This window comes from Sinocyclocheilus grahami, unplaced genomic scaffold (genome assembly GCF_001515645.1).
Source record: "Sinocyclocheilus grahami isolate Dianchi unplaced genomic scaffold, SAMN03320097.WGS_v1.1 scaffold415.1, whole genome shotgun sequence".
NCBI lineage: Eukaryota > Metazoa > Chordata > Actinopteri > Cypriniformes > Cyprinidae > Sinocyclocheilus > Sinocyclocheilus grahami.
The window spans coordinates 656,994-681,300 of NW_015505594.1; the positions used below are offsets into that span (position 1 = coordinate 656,994).

A 24,307-nucleotide genomic window follows, 5' to 3' on the forward strand; every position below is an offset into this window, starting at 1 on the left:
ATTATTTTTTTTTAAACGGGTAGTACAACTTAAAGGACTAGTTCACCCCCAAAATGAAAAATCTGTAATTTACTCACCCTTTTATCTGTATGTTTTAAATAGTATGTGGCTATTTCTCTGGAACACAAAATTAATATTTATTGCAGACTGTCCTGGCTGCTCTTTTACATACAATGAAAGTGAATGGTGACCAATGATACCAAGCAGTTTTCATTGACTAATGACTCAAATTTTAAAAAGCTATTATATGATTTTAGAAGCACAAAATACATTTGGCCTAGTTTAAAGATGCTTTTATGTTGCTTTTTTTATTTATATTGGAGCATGACAGACCCTGGTCTCCATTTACATTCATTGTATTGAAGAGAGCAGAATGTCGTACAGAAAAATAGGAAGTCATATGGGTTGAAAAAAAACTAACCCTTTTCAATAGGTTCCTTTGTCCAGTATTTGAGTGTAACTGCTCTGAATTGCTGTTATCTTTTCTGTTTACTGACACTTTACCTCCCTTTGTCTTCATCTGTAGTTAAAGGGTTAGTTCACCAAAAAATTAAAATTCTGTCATTAATTACTCAACCTTGTGTTGTTCGAAACCCGTAAGACCTTCGTTCATCTTCGGAACACAATTTAAGATATTTTTGATGGAATCTGAGGGCTCTCTGACCCTCTCATAGACAGCAAGGTAACTACCACATTCAAGGTCCAGAAAAGTACCAAGATGATCAACAAAGTAGTCCGTGTGACATCAGTGGTTCAACTGTAAAGTTACGAAGCTACGTGAATACTTTTTTGCGCAAAGAAAACTAAAATAATGACTTTATTCTACATTTTCGTCTCTACTGCGTCACTTGTGGATGCGCGTTCACGACAGTATTATGACGCGAGCGTGTGGCGGCGCTGACCCAGATCCGGCGTAATGACGTCATCACGGCGGATCTGGGTCAGTACGGCGCCGCCACACGCTTGCGTCATAATACTGTCGTGAACGCGCGTCCACAAGTGACGCAGTAGAGACGTGTGGAATAAAGTCGTTATTTTTGTTTTCTTTGCACAAAAAAGTATTCTCGTAGCTTCGTACCTTTGCAATTGAACCACTGATGTCACACGGACTACTTTGTCGATCATCTTGGTACTTTTCTGGACCTTGAACGTGGTAGTAACCTTGCTGTCTATGGGAGGGTCAGAGAGCCTTAAGATTTCATAAAAAATATCTTAAATTGTGTTCCGAAGATGAACGAAGGTCTTACAGGTTTCGAACAACACGAGGGTGAGTAATTAATGACAGAATTTTTAATTTTTGGGTGAACTAACCCTTTAAAAAGTAATAAATCTTACTGATCCCAAACTTTTGAAAGGCAGTCGGTGTATATATCTTTAAAAAAAAGTGTGTCGCGGCTTGATGACCATGGGAAAATATGGGTACCGTGGCCAAACCAGTTGAGAACCACTGACATAAATAATACTTAGATCAACAGTTTAAGGTAATGAAAGCCTAATTTGGTCTTCATTTCTGACTTCAGGGGCGATTAAACGAAAAGTGGAGCTGGACTGGGGCACAGAAGACATGGAGTATCTACAGAAGGTGGAGCTCCATTCAGAAGGGGCGCTGAATGAAGTATGGCCCGACATCATATACAATGCAGGCACAGACGTTCTTGATGGAGACCCTCTCGGAGGTCTGGCTATATCCCCACAGGTACAGCTGTCACTCATTCTTCCTTTCAGTCCACCATATCAGATCCAAAACACACTGCTTCAACTCGGCAGGGTTGTCTAGCCTGGTCAATAAACTTCTGTATCAATTATTCAGGCCTGCTTTACAGGATGAATGGGCAGTAGTGTTGAGGAACATCTTCATTTTGAAGATTTGGAGGGAGATTAGAAGAAGGACTTTTATTAAAATCATATAGTGTATTAATGTGACAGTGTTGGATATGCCTGCACATGAGGTTACCCTGTGCCACTGTGACCTGCTACGTCTCATAAATCAAATGCTATCAGCAAGTTTATGTAGTTTTTGTATTGCACTTGCACACTATTGAATTTTTTAAATTGCATATTTATGTATTTTTTTTTTTATCTGGAAAAATAATTTTCTTAATCAAAGCAGCTTAACAACGTAATCTTTAAAACAATATATATTTACTTGAGAAACAATGTGCATAACAAGAGAACGTAACTTTATTTTTTTCTTACCCCATTGACTTTTTTTCTTGTTTTAAGCAAAAAAGTTTTTTTTATGCTTAAAAAAACTTACCAGTGGGATGAGAAATGTGTCTGGGCAGGATTCGTCTCCATGAACTTCTCTAAACTAATTTTCAAGGTGGAAAATAGGCCAGTCAACCTTATTTTGCTTAACTCTGAAGAAAGAGACCAAATGCATTAGCTTAACTATTTGGACCAATTCATTTGCAACTTCTCGCATAATAACTATGCCAGGTTATTTAAAAAAAAAAAAATAAGATTTGTACTTTGCTAAACTGACTCATTACATATGAAGCCATATTAAACTCTGTGGTAAAATATTCTCACCCCTCTTTCAGGGTATTGTAAAGAGAGATGAGATCATCTTCAGGGCAGCCCAGCGACGAGGAATCCCCATCCTTATGGTGACGTCAGGGGGGTACCAGAAGAAAACTGCTCGCATTATTGCTGATTCCATCTTGAATCTGCACAGACAGGGTTTGATTGGTGAAGAGGCTGTAGAAGGTGCAGGACCCTCACATGTCCCGCTCATGATGAGCAAATGTGTGTCATCAGGGGCCACGTTCAGTGCCATTTAAACTCTCCTGGTCTTGGACCTTGTCAAAGACGCTGTTCTATTACCTAATGCAAACATTTAGAATTAATATATAATGTTCTGGTCAGGGATCTAATGGTTTGGTAGTTTGGACCGAGATTGACTCAGGATAGTTTTCGTAGTTCATTGATTTGAACTATTTAACTTGTATGTTGCATTTTTTGTGATAGTTTTGGTAAGAAATTTTGAGATTGGGTAATATTTTCCATTTTTCCATCATTCCTTAAGGGTCTTTTATGCAATGCTTGTTTGCACATACAATTTTCAAAGGAATAGCTTACCCAAAAATAAATTGTCATCATTTGCTCACACTCATTCCAAATCCATTCAGTTTTATTATATGGAAAAGAACATTTCTCATTTTGTGTTCCACAGAAGAAAGACAATTATACAGTTTTGGAATAACAGCATTTTCATTGTTGGGTGAACTATACCTTTAAACCATTTTAATTGGTGCCCACACATTGGAATTGGAAGGGAATTGATTTATTCTCAATTTCAAAGTCAAAAAACACAAAAACTAAGGGATATTGTACATTTTCTCTAGAAGTCCCCAGTTTGAGATACACACACAAGAAAAATATACTGTATGCCAGGAGTTGATTTTATTGAGCGATTTGTGGCAGCTCTCTGCAACACTATATTGGATTTACTCAAAATTAAATTATACCATTATTAATCAATTTTGGATTCATTACAGATTCCTCATTGCATTGACCTGCTCTGCTATCACGCCTTAAATTATTCTGTGACATTAAATGGAAGTTGCTCTTAGGACGTGCTTTTGTGACCAGTTGGTTTTAGCAGCACGCTGGAATTCTCATTTGTGTGCATCAGCAGGTGGACCACTGTCAGGCTAAGTGCTTTCTATCATATTACGCCTGGCAGGCTTTTGAAACGTCTTCAGGCTGAGGCTGGGGCTCTCTCTATTAGGAAATGAAATTCTTCATTGGAGAGTCTGAGAGACACTACAGTTGGTTACCAGTGACAGTTGTAAAGCCGTGATCTTGTCTGCCTCAATTTAACAAAATGGTTCCTGTCATCTAGAGAATAAATAGATGTTCTTATGTTCAGATTTTAAATTCTAGTTTGAAATCACGATTCTCAGTATTTTTATTTTTATTTTGTGATTTTATTTTTAGACATCAAGTGTAGAACAGTCTACTATTTTTACTCAAGGAGTTCATTACTCCACACATATTTACAATTGAATTTGTCACTATTGGCATTATAAGTTTTGAGTTTATTTAAAGATAAGGTTCTTCCAAAAATGCAAATTCAGTCATTTATTCACTCGTGTTTTTCCAAATCTGTTTGACTATGAAGGACAAGCATGAAGGACATGATGCAAATAAAAATTTGAGAGGGGAGGAAACATTTCAATGCTTTTGCATTAACTTGCAAAAATGTTGCGATTGCTCACAAGGTGATAATATGTGGAAATAATATGGTGAAAAACTAAATTTCAATGTTTATGCAAGTGAATGCAAAATTTCTTGGGGGAATGCCATACTTTTGCAAGAGAATGCAAATGTTTTGCAAGTAAACAAACTTTCTTGGGGGAACAAAAACGTTTTCCCAAGGAACACAAAGTTTCTTAGTTGAAAGCAAAAGTTTTGCAAGCAAACGCATCGTTTCTCTGGGAAATGCAAAAGTTTTACAAGTGAATGCAATTTTTCCTGTGGGAACGCAAATGTTTTGCAAGTGAACACAAAAGCATTGAAATATATAATTTTCTTTACATCTCATATTTTTCCAACACAAACCCCTGGTTTCTATCCACTTACATTGTGTACAAGAGAGCCGCATGAACATTCTCTGAAGTATCTCCTTTTTTGTTCTGCAGAAAAAAAAACAGATCTGAAACAAAATTAGGGTAAATGATGATAGACTTTTCATTTTGTTAATGAACTATCCCTTTTATTTATCTTTTTTTTTTTTCAAGCTCAAGGTTGGTATATAGAGGGTTGTCTTCTTAAGTAACAACTAATGAGCTTTGTGGTAGGCACTTATCCTCAGGTTGGAGGTTTAATGGTCACGGCTCTGTTCTCTAGCGACATTGTGTGAAATTTGTAGAAACTAATGTTAGTGGTATTAGTAGACCTCCAGACCTTTCTGCACTAAATTGCTCTTAGAGCACAGAATAGAGTAAAAACATGGCTCTGTTTCTTTGAGCATCCCAAACACCCCTACATAACAAAATAATGATGATTCTTTTGAATAAGTGATTACTTGGCAACCGTTAAAAAACTAGATCGTATAAATGTGTATAATGTGAATGTAATGCGGACGGCATCCATGCAATTTTGGCCAACTGTTTTATGAGTACTGTGAATTCGGACAAACTACTTTGTTCACTTACTGTTTTTGCCTACTATACAGTATATATAGTATATGCCAAAATATGCGATTTTGGATGCAGCCGAAATATCTTGTGGCGCTAGTGGTACAGAAACTACACGCATCACGTTTAACAGTGAATTTACGTGTGAATTTTTAAAACCTACTGAAATAATATAATTGTTATTTATTTTGTGATTTGTTTACTGTGATACCTCCCATTCCACGTATCCTGGTTTGAGACTTAGGTAATAAAAGTTCAGAGAGAAGAGCACTAATTTAGTGAGGTGTTTACTCTTTTGGGAATGGCAAAATTTGAGCATTATTAATGTTGTTTTAGGTTCTGGGTTAAGGTTATGAGTCTGATATTGCACTCGGGTGCTGGAGGGATCTTGGTAATGGACACTAATGAGTGTAGTGGGGTCTTTTTGTTCTTTTCCTTTCTTTTTCTCTTTAATGAAAGCCGTCAAAAGGATGAAAATGGAGGTCACTTGAAAGACGTGAACCCTTGAGGTCTAGCTAGCAGTTTAATGGATCTGTACATGAAAAGGACCACCTTGGTCCTGCTTGAACAAATGACTTACTGATGAGTATTTCACCCGCTCATTTCATAACAACGTTTTTTTCTGTCAGAACACTAAACATCTTATGCACTTATTGTGATCTGTGCCACTTTATGAAACGTATATTAATTTTATTCCTTTTTCTTAAGTTATTTTTATATAAAATTACTTAAAATTGAAGTAGTGTTCTTATTTAACTCATTAATCATATCTTGTCTATTTAAACCGGTGTTTTATGTATAGAGATACTTCATTACTTGGGTAAATTACAGTACATTTATACATGAATCTATGGAAATGGTGCTTTGTTAACATGTAACAAATGTGCCAAATGTCTTCATGTTGTGTTTGTCGTGTTCTTTTGTACTTTTTATTTAATAGCATTTCCATGGAAGGACAGGGAAAATAAATCAAGTCTAACAATGCAATTACTGAAGACCCCATGCTTATTGTATACTATATCTGTTAACAATTCATATGATTTACATGACTTCTTTCCATCAGCATGACGTCTTCAAACACCTGCTGGTTTATTGTTCGAAAGCCTCGCCACAACCGGAGAAGATTAATGTTGAAAGCAAGTGCTGAGCGGCGGGACAAATGTGCTGTAATATTCATCATCTCTGCTTTCAGTCTCTTTTGTTAGCGTGTTTGTTTTGCAGTGCAAAAGCAGATATCATCTATTTATACTGACGTTTCAGTATATGTGTTCCCAGGGAATCAAACCCATGACCTTGGCTTTGTGCCAGTTGAGCTGGATGCCCATGACGTGGATATGATTTCAAAAGAACTGAAGGTGAATGATTTGCAACCATTTATTCTACGCAATTCTATTATACATCTTTTGTCCAGGTTAAAAACCAAAAACTACACCCACTGCTGTGAGCTTTCTGTTATGCCAACCATGTGTATGTCCCTCCCATACTCCACCCACCAATGCTGTCATGAGTTATTTCAGGAGGTGTCTATGACTCAGCGATTAAATGTCCAGAGCCCACTGGCGTCATGCGAGCTGTCCATCTTGAGAGCTACAAAAGCAGCTCAGATGTCTTTATTCAAAAACCTCCTCGCCAGGGTTATACGGGTTCTCATTAACCGCTGCTATGCCCTGTTTATACAGTCTGATGTAATGAGAATGGCTCCCTTGTTCCTTACTCTTCAGCCTGATTAAGGACTTTCTTGGGTGTGCTTTGAAGAAGAGATGCTAGAGTGGTCTTTCATTTAGGCATGGCTAAGGGGAAGTTATGAATTCTTGAGATTACTTTTGGGTGGCATTGAATGAAATTGCAATGTTGTTGGATACTGAATATTTCATATTGAGTGCCTAGCGGGACTGTGCAGTCGTATATGTCTGCCTGCATTTATTGATTTATTTTAATGCATTTTATTTATGAACAAAGTTTACAGTTTCGCCGTTCAATCACTTATGGCTTGAACTTTATGATATATAGTTGCTAAATTGAATTCAGGCGTGGAAACAACCTACAATCTCTGTTGAAGTCTCAGGGGGCTGTTTAGCTCCTGTGAAGCAGATTAACCTTGTAAATGTACTCTCAAGAGGAAGTTTTACTGAAATTACAGTAAGCAGGAAGAGATGTTTCATCTCAAGAATGTGTTGAGGACAATATTATATTACATGTGTTGGTAAAGAAAGGATCTGTGCACCCAAGGATGAACAGTTTACCTTAATTTACTTACCTTTACATTTTCTATGAGTCATAAAATTAGATATTTGATAGAACGTCCAAGCTGTTATTTTTCATACAATGAAAGCAGATGGTGTTTTTTTACTGCCATACTCCAATGACAAAAAAAGAACATAAAATCAGTTCTGAGTTACAAGTCTTTTGAAGCCATATAATAGCCTATGTGTTAAATTGATGTAGTTTTTAGACACATTGCACCAGGTTCAATGCCATTGGCTGATGCTCTGTTGCGTGACCAGTCGCAAAGTGGGAAGGTTCAAAAAATGTGACTGCAAATGAAATTTGATGGCTACCGCAGAAGGAAAGATTATCATTGAACCTTAGCAACCTAAATGTTTGGCTGTTCCTCACATCTATCATATAAATTCAGAAAGCTTGAAATATATTAGAGTATTTTTATGGTATTTTTATAGTGCTTTTTGTCATTTTTAGAGCTTGCCAGTGTAAATCACAATTCACTTTCTTTGTATGGCAAACTCAGTCTTCCAATAACAACATATTTTGTTTTTCACAGAGTAAAGAAAACGAGTGAGTTGGAATGACAATAGGGTGAGTCAATGATGACAAAATATTCATTTTTGGGGGGGTGGTGAACTATTATTTTAATATTAGAAATCCACTGTCCTGTGTTTCAGAACCTTACTAATCTGGTTCACAATATCAAGAGGAGATGCAGGGTAAAAATTGTAGTGAGATGTTAACCAAAAGTGCCAAAAGTGCACAGCCCACTCTCCAGACGAACTGAGGTGGGAGATCTCCGCCCTTGGACAATTTAACACCTGACCACCATCCATTTCCCAAATAGAATGATATGACACCGTTAAGGAAGGCCACTCTTCTTCCCATGTTACTCTCTGCAGGCTGGATCAGCTCATCCTCTGGTATAATGGGTAACACCCATTGAGCTGTGCATATCGTAAAGGCAATTCAATATAGATGGAAATGAGATTAGACTGTGTTATTAGATCACACTTTTCCAGTTCGGCTAAGGCAGCGGGTGCCCTGTTACTATTCAAGGCTATTCTGCAGATTTGTCTGAGGGGAGCAGGTGCATAAGTTATTGTGTGTATTCAATCTCATGTTTGAGGTAAACACATTCGTAGGGAAATATTTTTGAGACGGAATACATTTTCAATTGCATTCTAAAATGCATCCATTCATTAAGGTGCTGTCAGTCATTTTAAAAGATATTTCTGGATGCTAATTTTGTGTCGAGGACAAAGCGTGTCACTTCAAAATAAAGGAATCAATTAGCCATGTATTTTATTATATTTTAATATATAATTTATTCCTGTGATGCACAGCTGAATTTTCAGCATCATTACTCCAGTCTTCAGTGTCACATAATCCTTCAGAAATAATTCTGATATTCTGATTTGATGCTCAAGTTATGTTTATTATTATGTTGAAAACAGGTGTGCTGCTTAATATTTTTGTGGAAACCATGATGCATTTTTCAGGATTCTTTGATAAATGGAGGTTCAAAAGAACAGCATTTATTTGAAATAGAAATCTTTTTTAACATTATACAATTTTTTTACTGTCACTTTTGATCAATTTAATACATCCTTGCTGAATTAAAGTATATTAATTTCTTTAAAAAAAACCTACTGACCCCAAATTTTTTTTAAAGGTTGTGTACTGTATATAAAGCACTTTTCAAGATGACTAAAATATAGATGTATTATTATTTTTTGTTGTTGTTGTTGAAGAAAAGTTAGTTTGCCAATATTCAACAAATATTTAATATTTAACAAACATTAGCACATTTTCAATCAATTCATCATTTTTAACTCATTTACATTTTAAGTTTCAAATATGTATTATTGGGCAGTTTGAGTTTTTTTTTCAATTAATAATTGGTAATTGATTCCTTCATTTAATTTTTTTAATCTAGAACCTCTTGTTCATTAAAAAAAAAAAATTCTGTTTATAGTTATTGTCTTGCTTGTTATTGTTAAATATATTGCAGTTACAGAAGTCTGTTTAGTTTATGTTTAGCCTTCTCTCCTGTGAACTGACATCTGTGTTTATAGGGTGTGCAGATTGATGTCAAAGTGATTGGAACAACTGGGCATTCTAACTGGGCTTGACGCCAGCTCTCACACATCAGCTCTCAAAAGACAGTTCATCACCCTTGATAAGTGGCACCTAGATGAGACCTGGAGTGAGGTCTGTGAGAGCTATTATTAAAATCCTGACAGGGGTACTTTATTGTTGTCCAACAATGTGACGGTACCTTGTTTTCTCCCACATGTACGTTTTTTGCTTACGTTTTTCTTGTTTTAGCATCACCACACCCGCAAAAAAGCATCATAGTTTTTTGCTAATGCTACTGACATAATGCTGGTTCTTTGATAGTACATAATTTTGACTTGGTTGACATGTGAAATGGAAGCAGAGAAAGATCTAGTAAACCAGGATCCTAAATGCCTTTAAATGACTAATGGACGTAACCTTTCAAGTGGTGATTTGTTTTGAAGGTGTTGTCATGCTGTTGTAATTCTTACATCAGATCTGTTGTTGATATAAAGGTTGCTTCAGGGCCAAATTAAATATCCTGCTCGCATTCGTACCCTGTAGTTTGTTTTCCAGCTGTTTTGAGGAAGCTACTTTGAAGCTAGCCTACTTAGCTACAACCTAAATGAGTTCAAGTACAGTAGAACTACTCTTAGCTAGTCTAAAATAACCGTATTTAAGTATTTATGCATGGGTTAAAAAAAAAACAGTTAATAGTTTATTTGATCTGTCAAATGTTTCAGGATTTGCATGTCCCAACTTGTAAACACAAACTTCCCAGGATGACTTGAATGCACCATGTCCCTCTTTAAATCCTTCTTCAAAATTGTTTTGTGTTGTATGCTGTGTAAATACAACAATTAGTGTCTTTTAAATTGACTTTTGTGACCTCTTTTACTGTTGAATCTTTTCCAGCAAAGTCCCAACTCACAAATTGAACTGCACAAAATCTAAGAAAGATGTACAAGTTCTGTCAAAGTGTTCCTGTCGCTCTCTCGGCTGGAAGAGCTCTAAACAGCTGTTCATTTTAGACTAATCAAATGCCTTTTAGTTAACAGTCTCCCCCTCTCCTCACAATGTCTCATTCAAAGGCGAGTCAAGTACATTGAATGCTGGAGATTTCAAGCACGCTAGATGTGCAATATTATCTTAGCATTTTCTGATGCCAGCATCGTCAATCTATGCACTCTTCTTTAATAAAATGCCCATTATAAAGCACAAGAGAAATGTGATTCTAAAGTGCTTTTAAAGGGACAGTTTGTATTATGCTGGTATGCAGAGGTTAGCCAATCAAAAAATAGGTACATATACATGTTGATGTCTTAAAGGTACAGTAGCCTTTTAGACACCTACTGTATGTGTAAAAAAGACAATTTATTTAAAAGAGTCAGAATTTATTGATAATGACTAGATCGTGGCTGTTTTTGGTGCTAATAGATAAACATTACTTTGGGGGGGGGGGGAATAAAATACTACATAAAGGCCCCTTTAAATGTTTGGTCCCCAATCCCATTAAAGTCCAAAACATACATGAACCCAACTCTTCTATGGAAATTCTATTTAATGTCTCTTTGTGGAGAAAAAAAAGGTCTAAGGTGGTTTTCCAGACTAGTTCTTAATGGGCTGGGAGACCAGAAAACCACCCTAGGCTGGTTTAAACTAATCTACTCAGATGTCTCTTTTACCACAGTCCCTCATATATATATATATATATATATATATATATATATATATATATATATATATATATATATATATATATACACAAACCCGATTCAACACCATCACAGCGCTTTCCAGCAGTGACCATTTCCATTAGCGAGACAATGATGGTGAGATCTTACTCCGCTTCTGCCTTCATTCTGTCTATTTCTATCTCTTGAACTCTCTATGTATTCACTTAGCTCTCAAAAAGTGTGGGGAGGTGAACTTGGGAAGGAGAAAAGCAGGATTAAATCATCATGTGACGCATACACTGTTTTTTGTTGTTGTTTTTTTTTAAGCTTTAAGTCCCTGGCCTGCTCAGGATTGTAACTGGTGTTTTGCATTTATGAGGCATAAGCAGCTACTGGAAAATGCCAAGGACTCCTGATACTTCAAAGCGAAAACTTTTTGTCTTGAGAAGCAGCACAAATGATTAACCCTTTGTGAGTGTGTGATATTCATTCAGTTTATGTAAAATATGACCTTTCCATGGAGGTCTATAATACTGTTAGCATTTATCTTAATAGCAGATGCTCTACTGGTGAAATCTGCCATCGTTGCTCAAAATGGGATGATGCAGCTGTAGTTTTATTTTTAATTGTGAATGACAGTGTACAGTATCAATTTCCTGCTTCTGCCTTCATTCTGTCTCTTTCTATCTCTTGAACTCTCTATGTATTCACTTAGCTCTCAAAAAGTGTGGGGAGGTGAATTTAGGAAGGAGAAAAGCTGGATTAAATCATCATGTGACACATACACTCTGTTTTTTTTTTAAGCTTTAAGTCCCTGGCCTGCTCAGGATTGTAACTGGTGTTTTGCATTTATGAGGCATAAGCAGCTACTGGAAAATGCCAAGGACTCCTGATACTTCAAAGCGAAAACTTTTTGTCATGAGAAGCAGCACAAATGATTAACCCTTTGTGAGAGTGTGTAGATATATTCATTCAGTTTATGTAAAATATGACCTTTACATGGAGGTCTATAATATTGTTAGCAGATGAAATCTGCCATCGTTGCTCAAAATGGGATGATGCAGCTGTAGTTTTATTTTTAATTGTGAATGACAGTGTACAGTATCAATTTCCTTGTTTTGCCTGTTTTGTTATTGTAGATAGTTGTCTCCAGATGGACATGCATTATTAATCAGGACTGCAATATGAACAGTGGACCAGCAGGTGGCTGCAGTAGACGAGTGTGTATGTGGACTGCAGTCCCACTCAGCACATGCTTCTGTGAGCAGTTGCTCCATATGGCCAGATTCAAATTCAGTTTATCTCTTCAGGCCAGTAATGCACTTGGTGGAGGACAGAGCTGAGAGACTTTTTGGGACCAGAAATCACTTGTGTCATGGGCATGAGTGTGTTTATATGATAATGTAGTAGAGATGTGGTGGAATTTCTGCATATGTGGAGCAATCAATCTCTTAGTATAGTTGAAAACCCAGAACCATTTTTAAAATGCAGGAACCAAATGTCATTTTACCGTTAATGGTTCTCGCAAGTCCATTCTTCTGCCGATGCAGACAGAATAATGTAAAATACTCATATTACCAACGGCATTGGAACACAGCTAGTCCAGTCCACTACTAAATTGACAGTGTGATCATTATAGGCTGATTCTTGAGCGACTGACTCTTTTTAGTCAGTTCTTTTGTGAATCAAACTGAAACAAGCGAATCAGAAACATATAGTTCAGCCAGTGTAGACTGATTCGCAAACAAATGGCAGTGCAAAAATATAGTCCGATTCCCAAAAAAATGGCTGTTATGAGCTGCCTCTTTTTAGTGAATCAAACAGAAACAGGTGCAACAAGTGTAGACCGATTGCACAATGAATGATTCTAATGAGTCATTTCTTTTCAGTGAGTCAGAAGTTACAAGCAAAACAAGTGTAGTCCGATTACACAGTGAATGATTCTAATGAGTCAGCTCTTTTTAGTGGATCAAAAACAAACAGCGCAATCAGAGTAGTCTGTTTTCTAAATGAATTCCTGAGACTTAAAATTAATAAGGCAGTGTCAAAGTATTACCACAAATAAACCTTAAAGTTCACTGTCAACAGATTTGGTAAACCTTTGATTACCTACCCTGTCTTGGCACACAATGAAACGATTAATGTCTACAAGCTTTCTGAAGCTCATCCAACTTCTTGATTTCATTTCCATTCTTTTCTCTGAAGCTCCAAATACTGAAATAAACAAGAAGCCTTAATGGTTTGCCATCTAAAATGATGCAAAAACTGTCCTAGCACAAAGCCTAAGTTCCAGTGGAGCATCAACATTAGGAGGGGTAGGCAGAGCAACAGCCTCAAGCTATGTTTGCTCCCTCTGCTGCCCATATGGCCAGAGATCTGCTTGTTCCTTTCTTAGCAAACATATCTTCCCTTCTGTGTTTTAGATGAATACTGATCCTGAGATTTTCCTGAGGCCCTTTATGCCTTCCTATGTAATTTTGACCACAAATACCTTTTTAATTATTAGTTTCAGTGTGTTTCCCCATTTAAAGTTAACTTGAAGAAAATGGGAGGCTTTTGAAAGTAGTGATGGCAATATTAAAAACGTCACACCATAGTGTGAATGTATAGGGTGGGCTGTTGACGGTATTACTAAATATGAGAGACTTTTTGTTTATGCCTGTTATGATGCCAGTAATAGATAATATGTCGTGCGGGAGGAGACACTGACCTCTGGGTTTGACTTTTACTGATATTTTGAAACTATTTGGAAAGTTCTCCTGTTATGTTCTTTGTTATTTAGCAGGTGCTTCCTTCGATCAGAATGATTATGTAGTTGGTGCAATACAGCCAAAACACAGCACAGCTTTAGAGGAGAAACCTTGAACTTTTTATGGAAATAAATAAGCATGACATTTAATGGTCTTTCTGAACCATACCTTCTAAGCTATACCTTTCGCAGGAGATTTTGGGAAATGGAAGGATTTTTTTGCACAGGGATCTTTTCACTCACAGTTTAGACTGAAAGTATCCATGCATAAGGTTTCATATAAAAATCATAGCCAGAAGCCTCCTTGGACATAATTATTTGTTTTGTACTAATGTTTTAGTTTAATATATATTTTTATTATAATTTGTATAATTTATTATATATATTTATTATATATTTATTAAAAAATGTTTTTATATTTTTATTATCAAATAGTATATAATTTTAATATCAGTTAAAATGCATGTTGATCACTGGCTGTGAAGTTCTGTCATATCACAATCTGACAAAGGCACATTCTTCTTTGTATTTTAAATTAATCTGAAGTTCAAACTCAAGCAGTTTGGGTTTGCCAGCCGTTGGGTAGGGATGGCAGGTTATCCTGACAATCTACGTTTTTCAATCTTTTATAACTATGGGGATAAGTGATTTTGTAGCAAGCCACAATGACAATGTTTTCCCAAGAAATCACAATGGAGTCAGCAGGATCAGAGATCAGAGATCTGCGTTAGAAAGTCAGTATAGGATCGCTGCCTGTCACCAACTAACTGACAACAGTGTCATATGTCATATGTTCCTTTTTGACACCTCACGCAGTCCAGAAATTTCCTTTTGGGAGAACTGGAGGTTGCTGGTTTCTATCAGTTCTATCATGACAGATCCCCGAAGATTTTAGCATGGTAATTGATATGACAATGTTAATGTATTTGGTCTTGGCCAAATAGATCTGCTACGCTGCTGAATTGCTGCTGCTGTTGGTTAGTTCTGTTGTTGTAGATTATTGCTGCTATATAAAATTTTTGTTGTACTACGGGCTACCTACAACAGCAAAAGAACCAAAACCCGAAAAGACACTGAGCAAATAAATATAACAAACAAGGATAAAAATGACAAACTATTTGCATGTTTTCCACCTTTTTTATTTACAGAATGCATGCTTTCCTTCTCCCACTCGCTCACAAATGCACACATACTGCACAGTACAGACACACATTCGCGCACCGAAACGTCTTGACAGTGCTGACCCGTGAATTTATCAATAAAATAGTTTTGCAGCTGAAAGACTACATGACATTTCTCCTTAGCGAGTTGGTAACATTGGTAACATTTGATCTTCAATGACTGAACACAATCCAAATAACTTCATGTCTACTGTGATAGAGAACACTGTAACGGTTTCCACTGATTACTGGATATTTTTGCTATTTTTGTTTACTGGGATGATATTATATATATCAATAGGAAAGGGGGGCCCAAAAATTTATTTTGCCTATGTCACGATAAGAGGTAAATCCGGCCCTGTATACAGGTGGAGCTGGGGAAGGTGGAGGGTTTCAGACAAACTCTGAGAAAATGCTGTGAAATGCTTTAGTGAATGCTAACCATCCATTTAAATCTAAAGCAGCAAGCTCATTGGCTGGACTATCACTGGACTAATAAACAATATAACTATAAGATTTAACAACAGCTAGTAAACCAACACTACAGTCCGATGATACTCAACTATATATCTCAACAAGACCAGATGAAACTTCTAAATTATCTAAGCTAACGGAGTTGGACTATACTGTAAATCTCAACAATGGTAACATACCTAACATACAATGTTACACTTTGATAGCACACGTACTTCACGGAGATGTCTATTTGTATGTAAAATGTATGTAAAACTGACATCTTAAAGACGTCTATCGGATGTTAGTACACAGCAGATAGATGCTTTCCAGATGAAGCAATCTTTAACAGACATCTTGCAAATGCACGTGTGCTATCTGGGCAGCAAAATATAAACCTCAAAAAAGATATGCCCTTAAAACCATTGGACACACTTTTATAATCCTAACAAGTCATCCGATCAAAACTCGCTCTGATTTGACCCCAGCAGTAACCAGCAGTGCCTCAATGCAATGAGGTGTAGGGTCAGAAAAACAGGCACTACTGACACTATATAGATTCACGGACAACTGACATTCCATCATGTCATCCAACATCATTGCCTCCCTGTTCTGAAGCAAAATAAATGTCAAGTCTTTTATGATATATACATGCTGTCTGCATCTCACACCACATTTCGACACGCACATATCCAAAACAAAACTATTCACATGCTGAGAGCCCACAGGTAGAACATGAATATTTCATGAAATCAGGAGTTGATTAAGTAGGGGCCACAACATTCCTACTCAACGAACCAATCCTCACAAGCACAAGTGGAATCTTTCCACAGGCATTAGTCAAAACATGAACTCAAAATGTGACATTTGCCTCAGGCCTTCAGCTTGATGATCCTTCTATGGCTTGCTAGTGTTAAAAACTCCACTTATTTTAATTATGAGTCTTAAACCACCTCTGACTGTCATTGTGACATAACGAATGAACATGTTTCATAGATGCTCATGTTACGGAAGATAGCAGACTGCATTGATAGGGTGACTTCATCAGGAAGAAATTAATGAGCTGTCATCTTAGCCCAAACGCAATAAACATCAAGATTTGCTAAATCGTTTTAGAATCTGATCATATCGATACATTAGATCAGTGTAGTTGCTTTTTGTCACTTAATTATTCAACCTCGTTTGTCTTCAGTGAATGAGCTGAGAAAAAAAACATGCACATGCGCTAATGTTAAAAAACAAAGGTAAAGTAGTTTCTTTGTCAGATAAAATAAGAATATCTTGCTTGTTGAAGAATTTCGCCTCAAACTGGCTGGAGGCAACAGTGTTTACGTTTTATATTTTGAGCACATTCCTTTCACTCAAGGTCAATGTTAGCGGGAGCGTTCCTATGAAGACGTCAAGACCCTAAAACACATTTTGTGAACTCAAGTGTAGTCACTGCTGTTACAGAGGAACATCAGAAGCTTTTTGAAACATCTCTTCTGAGATTCTGACCCTCAGCTTGTAATGCCATTAACAAAGCAGAGCAGAACATGTAGTTTAATGAAGTTCCAGTGGTGAGTTGAACATGCTAGCTAACTAATCTTACGGCAAATAATTATGCACAGATGATCTTTTAGACTCTTACATGAAATCAACATGAAATCAAAATGAGGGTCAATTTATAATCTTAATACACAGGTCGTGTTATGCATAATTAATCATTTTGAGTTGTTTTAAAGTTTGTAACAGCTTGCCTTTGGCTGTCTCATTTTTAAGTCTGCACCCTCAAGAGGTTGCATTTATTGGTCAAATACCTCATCAAGGATGCCTCATTACAAAAAGTAATCATTATAAAATTGGCTGTTATTCCTCAAATTTCTGTAATTTCTTTCTTAGTTTGGAATGGCATGGTTACTTTTCTAAAATGAGGCTGCCTCAATGGCATATGTGGCAGATAAATGCAACCTTCGGGGTGCATGGCCTTCGAAATGAGAGACAGCTTTTGTCTGCCTAATTTTTTTGGCTGATAATATGCATTTAGGGTTTGGCCCCTCAGCCCCTGTTGGTAAAGGCTGTAACTATACCATCTGGGATCAAAAAATTTTTCCCATTGACATCCATAATCAGCAGTTTTCTAATTTGAACATATTTTTCAAATATTTCATTAAATGTTAAATGGAAGATTTCAAATGTCTTTTTCTACTTCCAAGGGCTTCTGCTAGCTGAGCAACTGAGATAAATGGGACTGCTAACAGATATCTTTCTTCAGGTATTTTAGACCACCTCAAGCCACAAAACTCGTATTTTTCAACACCCTTTTCTTTTATGACAAAAATCATTAGGCTATTAAATAAAGATCATGTTCCATAAAGATATTTTGTAAATTTCCTACTGTAAATATATTAAAACTTAATTTTTGATTAGTAATATGCATTGCCACGAAGTTCATTTGGACAACTTTAAAGGCGATTTTCTCAATATTTTGAATTTTTGCACCCTCAGATTCCAGATTTTCAAATAGTTGTATCTCGGCCAAATATATCGGCCCTATCCTAACAAACCACACATCAATTGAAAGCTTATTTATTCAGCTTTCAGATGATGTATAAATCTCAATTTAAAAAAATTTACCCTTATGACTGGTTTTGTGGTCCAGGGTCACATATTGTGGTCACACATAAACTGTGATTTTTTTCAGAAGTCTTTGATGAGTAGAAATTTCAAAAGTATGTGAAACAGTGTGAAAGCCTTTGCTGTCACTTTGATCAATTCAATACATCTCAATAAAAGTGTAAGATATCATACTGACCCTAAAATCTTGAATGATCCCCATCTCATTGCATGGCTATGTATAACAGTCTGATTTCTACTGCTTTCTGTCCCGTGCTTTCTGTGATTCTGAAACACATCCAAGACTCATTTGCTCATTTGTTCAAATCATCATAATTGGCAAATAGTGTGAGAAGATCAGAGGTCTGGCTGAAGTCCACTCGACCCCATGAACATACTGTACACTCAATTCGGCAATCCAGTGTAGGCACGACAGATGAGTGTTCTGCATTTTTCCTTCTTTCTTTTAGGTCTCTTTCTCCCTCTTTCATCATGTTTTGTCAAGCTATGCTACCCACCAAGGTCTCCCCCACCACTGTGTTGACAGATGCCTAGCTGGAACAAGAAACTGACTTCAAACATCCTCAGAAGTAGGTTAATAATTTACTACTTATTAGGCATGTGCTGCTTATGTATGAAGCTATTCAGTTCTGTGGTATTGTGTTCGAATCACTCAACACACCTAATTAGAAAACTTTTCTGTTTATCAGATGGAAGGGATAACACATTTTGGTAAATCTGTTAATTTTTACATTTACTTATACATGTTTAAACTCAAAAGTTGTATCTGTTAACATTAGTTAATGCACTGTAAACTAACTTGAATAAGCAATGAACAATTATATTTTCATTAACTAACATTAACGAATGTAAATAAATGATTTAAAATGTATTGTTCATAGTTAATGTTAACTAATGTTAAGAAATTAGACAATTATTATAAAGTGTTTATTAAAAATGCTTAGCCTAAAACTTTGAAATTTCACCTCAAACATTCTGATTAGTAATTATTTGATAATATCAATCTTACATTTATTGTATGGAAGCTTCATGGAGAGAATTCAATATTTTCCTTACGTTTAATGTAAATGATACAGCAGGATTGCAGTGCTGTTAAATTTTTAAATATCAAAGTTTAAATATCAAAGTTTGGACAACTTTCCAAACTTTCCACGCTTGCTAATGTGTGGTTTCACAGGATGTCACCAGAGCCTGCGGAATATCTTCCACAGTCATAATAGGCAAAGCATGTGCATTAACAGAGTGGAAAAAAATGTTATGGTTATCTGAGCGGTTCCTGTCAATGTGTGCGCTTCAAACACAGGATATGTTTTTATGTTATTTTTACCCTATCCCCCCTGCTGTTGCAGTACATTCGGTTGCTTTTGTCAGGATCATGGTTACCTGTCACATTGCTAAGAGAGGCACTACAAAACACAGTGCTCTATACAGATGGAGTGTGGCGCTGATGAAGATTCCAGAACCTCCTGCTACACCCACTTCCTTTCTCTTTCCCTTTCTATTTCCCTCTGGGCTATCTCGGTTTTTCCCACAATTTACAAGCCCTTTAACACCACTGCATCACAAAGATAACCCGCTTATTGCTAGGCCACACCAACATGTTCATCACTGCACTGGGTGGTCCCCCTGTATTATGGGGCATTTGGGTGACGCCATGTTTTTCCTGCAGGTTTTCATTAAAGAGATAAATGGGTCAATAAGAGAGAGAGACAACAGAAAACTGAACATTTATCATAAGTGTACAACATATTATCTCTCTGCATTGAGGAGTACAGGGATTACAAAGAATTCATCAAGGTCACCTTTATCCACTGGTGGTTTCCCTTATAAAGTGCATATTGTATTAGAATGCAGTGCAGTCCAAAGGTCTACATTAAAAAAATCTGTGATTTCACCTGGATATAAAGAGTTTTATGGTATTTTTTATTTTTGGTATTTATGTATTTTTAGGTGCAAATACACTCTGTAAGTTTTTTTCCAGTTCAAGCTTTCACTCATTTTATGCTAATAGTTTAATTTGCAGTGTAAACATTTCTATTACTGTAGAAAAATGCAAAATATAAACATTTTGTTTGTAGTCCTCAACTTGCAAACGCGACTTGAGAACACTATTTTATTCATTCTCTTCTCTTCCAGAGTTTTATGATCTGTAGAATATTGCATAAGTGGATTAATCCAGGCTCAGCAGTTGAAGTTTACAGCAGCTCTAATAGCAGTCCCAGATGCTCTCCTCCATGCTGAACAATTGGCTTTTATGCGCATAATACACATGGGAATGGCCCGTCGTATTTTGAGCAGTTTGTGGTGCTGAAAGGTATTTTATTTTTAAAATCAACCTAAAAGTCAAGGAGACAGCATGATTCAGATACATCTCTTCTAGACCAGCTTTTAATGAAAGTGCCATGTGCCTCAGATTTACAGAAGCTCTCTGTTTTCCAGGGGAGCAAGCGTATGTACTGTATTTATATAAATCCTTTTCAGCCCCGCCCCCCTGTCTGATAAATTTCTTCTTGAGATCAAACAGGGAATCCACAAATCTCACTAGTATGCCTGTAAGCACGGCTGTCAGAGTAACGTGGTCAAGTCCCACAAACATCTTTTTGATTGTTGCCCACCATAACTCTCTCTACAGGCCTTCTTTTAACCATTTTCTAAACCAATTCTGAGTTCAGTGTTATTCGACAACAAAACAAACTTGGTAAATGTCATTGCACTGAATGTCCTGAATTAACTGGCACTGGATGTTGATTACAGCTTTGCATTTCAGCACATTTGCTTCAAGAATTAATCCTGTGTTAATGCGCATTTAACGGTGGACCTTTTTTGCTCCAGTTGAGCAAATCAAAACAGAGCATCTAAATGCATTTGAAAGTGTGCTAATTTCACTGTCTCACCCGCCTGCTGGAGGACCATAGACCTGGAAAGAGAAGTATCAATTACAAGGATCAGAGTAAAACTCATTTATCTTTGCAGCAGACCGCCTGCACTGCTCTCCTAAAGCCTGGTCATTAGAGGGGCCTCATTGGAGCCCAGGGTCAGAATCCTGATCAGGTCAGTGCCTGAGCAACATCATTTAGACCCATTCAAAGCCAGAAATTCCACCACTGAAATTCCTACTAAGAGACAAATTTATGATACCCTGCAGATAAAAGACATGGCTGTTTGAGTATAACGTTGAAGGAAATGATTTGCTTGGCTTCGAACGGTGGAAATAATGGTATGTACCTGCCTGAATTTCATGGCAAAGCTGAGAATTAAATTTGAATTTTGCTGGATTTCTAAGAGGACATTGTCGAGACTCTTGAGAAACACATATTAGATCACACAGTTCTGAGGAATTTTTGTTCAATGTGAATAATTTCACATGATTCCTTTGATGATGTCATGCAATCAGATAGTTTTGGACAGGTCTCATATGAGTACAACATGATAATACTTCTAAAGCCAGCTGAGTGACCTGATGAGGTGACAGCTAATGGGAGTATAGACTGTTATAGAATAAATCATTGGAGGTTGCCCGGTTTGTGTTGTTGGTTTCTTCTCAACTGCTTCAAAGGTTCAGAATACCTGTCTTCACTTCCATAAGTTTTCACATTGCATCACTGCTTATTTGCATCTTTTTGGGAATCCCACTTCTGATTGATAATGAATGAGTTCAGATCGCTTTGTTGCTGCAAATTACTGACAGCGTGAATGCTCGTTAAAAGCTGTGCTGCTCAACACTGATCAAACACACTGCACAGAGAAGTAAGACGGGCATGGTGAGGGAATAATGCATGGCAACATGTGTGTTTTAAAATGTGTTTTAAATGTAAATGAATCAAATAATCAGGTGGAAAACAGACAAACTTATGATATAGGCATACAGTCTTTTTGTTTGAACAAGGATGACCCCTGCTCCTAAGAGGTACATGCAAGTTCTGTTAAAACATTGTGGACAGAAGATAAATCCGTCATGGTGTCAATTTCTAAAAGCCCAAAGCAGGCTTGGCTTTGAAGTGGAAAACCAGAGTGCAAAAGCAGCAATTTAACAAGACAAACAAAACCAACTCCTATATGTAGTGAGGAACTCTTCTGAGTTTGGTTTGTTTGTGGTGTAAAGAATTTCACACAAGTGTTTGAGAAACCCAGCTGAGCTTTCCAGACATGCCTAGAGATTGATGCCATGTTTTATCTAAGATTAACAAGAGCTACAGCCTTTACTGTATTAAGGAGTAATGCTAAGGTGGCTGTCCATACTATTTACTTGGACATACAATAAAACGAAAGCTTATAAATAATATTAAAGTAGAATAAAATGACACAAGGGTTAGTTAAATTGATTTATTAAGAATGTAATGAATATATTTGTTTTGATTGCAGTTTGGGAGTCCGTCATGCAAAGTACATTTTTACTATGTATTCACGACTACATTTATTTATTATGTAATTATTTTCATTAAATACTTTAAGCAATGTCTAAATGCATGGATATTCTAATGCATTTTCAAGTTTTCAGTAAATATCGTGGTATTTTTATGATGGTAATTAATGGTCTAATGGTTAAGGTTCTTATGTTCTTATGTCAAGGTTGTATGAACGGGCTGCTTCAGAAAGTAGGTACCCGTACGTATGGAGGTCTCCAACTTTGTCCCTCCCCTTTCTTAACACTCTCTAAGCTGCACTGTGTAGGCTTGATAAGGCAAGTTAGTTGTCTGCACCTTCTAACCTATGGACGCACGGAAGAACATGACTCCAGCGAGGTAAAACTTGAGTTTTTTTAACGCTTTTGATTTTGTAACGTCAGCAAACGAGCGCTCCTCACGTGTATTATCCTATGCTCTGCAAAGCAACCAAAAACAAGTTTAATGTTGCAGTGGCATATTTGTAAAGTTAGACGACCGACAACATTGCACATTGTTTATTTATTTATTTATAGTTTTAGTTTTGTGCAAATCAAAAGTTGAACTGAAACAGAACTGGTGCTGCGTTTGGTAACTTACTTGAGCGCGCGCTTGAGGTGTCTTTCATATCCATTAGTTAATCTGTGACAGCGCTTACCATCATTTACCATGGTAACCACGGATTTCGCCAAAATGTCCGTTATTTTGTTATTGCTACTTCTGTAAAACAGTAATAATTTCTCGAGTAGTTTTAAAAACAACATGACAGTGTTGGGTATAGTTACCACTTTTTTTTTTACCGCGTTTTGGTGGAAATTGTGGTTACTAGTAATTTTTATAGCTGCAAAGTTTGTGAAGCACATGCCATCTTCTTTGTAATTTTCATAAAGTTTGCCTCATATAATTTTATATGCTTAGATTGATAGAGTAGGCTACATGTATATTTATAATGTAATGAAAATGAATAGTTTGGGGGTTATTTCTGTAGACGGTTAAAGGGATAGTCCAAAACATAAAAATGATTTCATAATTTACCCACCCTCGTTCCAAACCGGACTGTCTTTTTTTGTAGAACATTCTGTAGAACAAAAAAATAAATAAACACTATTAATAAAGACTAAAAGATTCACCATAAATATTTAACTAAAGTGTGTAGCCTATAATGCACTATTTTTGAAGTCATGGTGCTTGTGTTTGAAATAGAGCCTTATTTATGTTATCTTTCAAGAATTTCTCCAATCAGTGAGTTGAGAACTAGATCAATCTGATTCATGAACAAAGCATTCAGACCACTTTTACTGTAGCTTTATGGTGAATTTGCATCTTTTTAAAAGCTTGAGTCAGTTACCATTCATTAACATTCTTCAAATTTCACTTTTTGTGTCCCGCAGCCCTTACCAAAAAGTAGTATACTTCAAGTTTATTTTATTAAGTATACTTAAGTAAAGTTCAAGTATATTTTTAAGTATACTTTATGTAGCAAGTATACAAATATCAGTGTACTAGTAGTATACTTGTAAGTGTACTATTTCAATACTCCTTTGGCCCACTTTCTAGTATATAAAAGTATACTTTTGAGTATACTTTAAGTATAACAGTAGTAAACTTTAAGTACACAACAATATTTTTAGCTTGTACTGCAACTATACTAAAAGTGAACTTATATGAATACTGATAGTTTTCTAATTAAATACTTGTAGCATTTTTAGTACACTTTGAAGTATAGTCTTAGTAAACTTTAGTAGTTTTATACTGCAACTGCAAGTACACTCGTAAGTTTTCTTTAAGTGAACTTTACATCATACTTTAAGTATACTACTACGTCCCTATTTAGGTATTAATT

General features: G+C 36.3%; 2 protein-coding genes across 4 annotated transcripts in view; both read left to right on the top strand.

Annotated features, from left to right (window-relative positions):
* hdac11 (histone deacetylase 11) overlaps positions 1-3,190 on the top strand; it is a 29,857-nt gene extending 26,667 nt beyond the window's left edge. For all 3 annotated transcript variants that reach the window (XM_016232632.1, XM_016232633.1, XM_016232634.1), the window contains 2 exons: positions 1,521-1,696; positions 2,544-3,190. In XM_016232632.1, coding sequence (XP_016088118.1) covers positions 1,521-1,696; positions 2,544-2,783 — 416 coding nt within the window. In that variant the 3' untranslated portion in view covers positions 2,784-3,190. The remainder of the gene's footprint in view (positions 1-1,520; positions 1,697-2,543) is intronic.
* Positions 3,191-22,778: 19,588 nt separating this feature from the next.
* The window catches only part of LOC107551113 (fibulin-2-like), a 64,860-nt gene continuing 63,331 nt past the window's right edge, over positions 22,779-24,307 (top strand). Inside the window, exon 1 of the mRNA XM_016232607.1 lies at positions 22,779-22,824. The gene's annotated coding sequence lies outside the window, so the exon portion shown is untranslated. The remainder of the gene's footprint in view (positions 22,825-24,307) is intronic.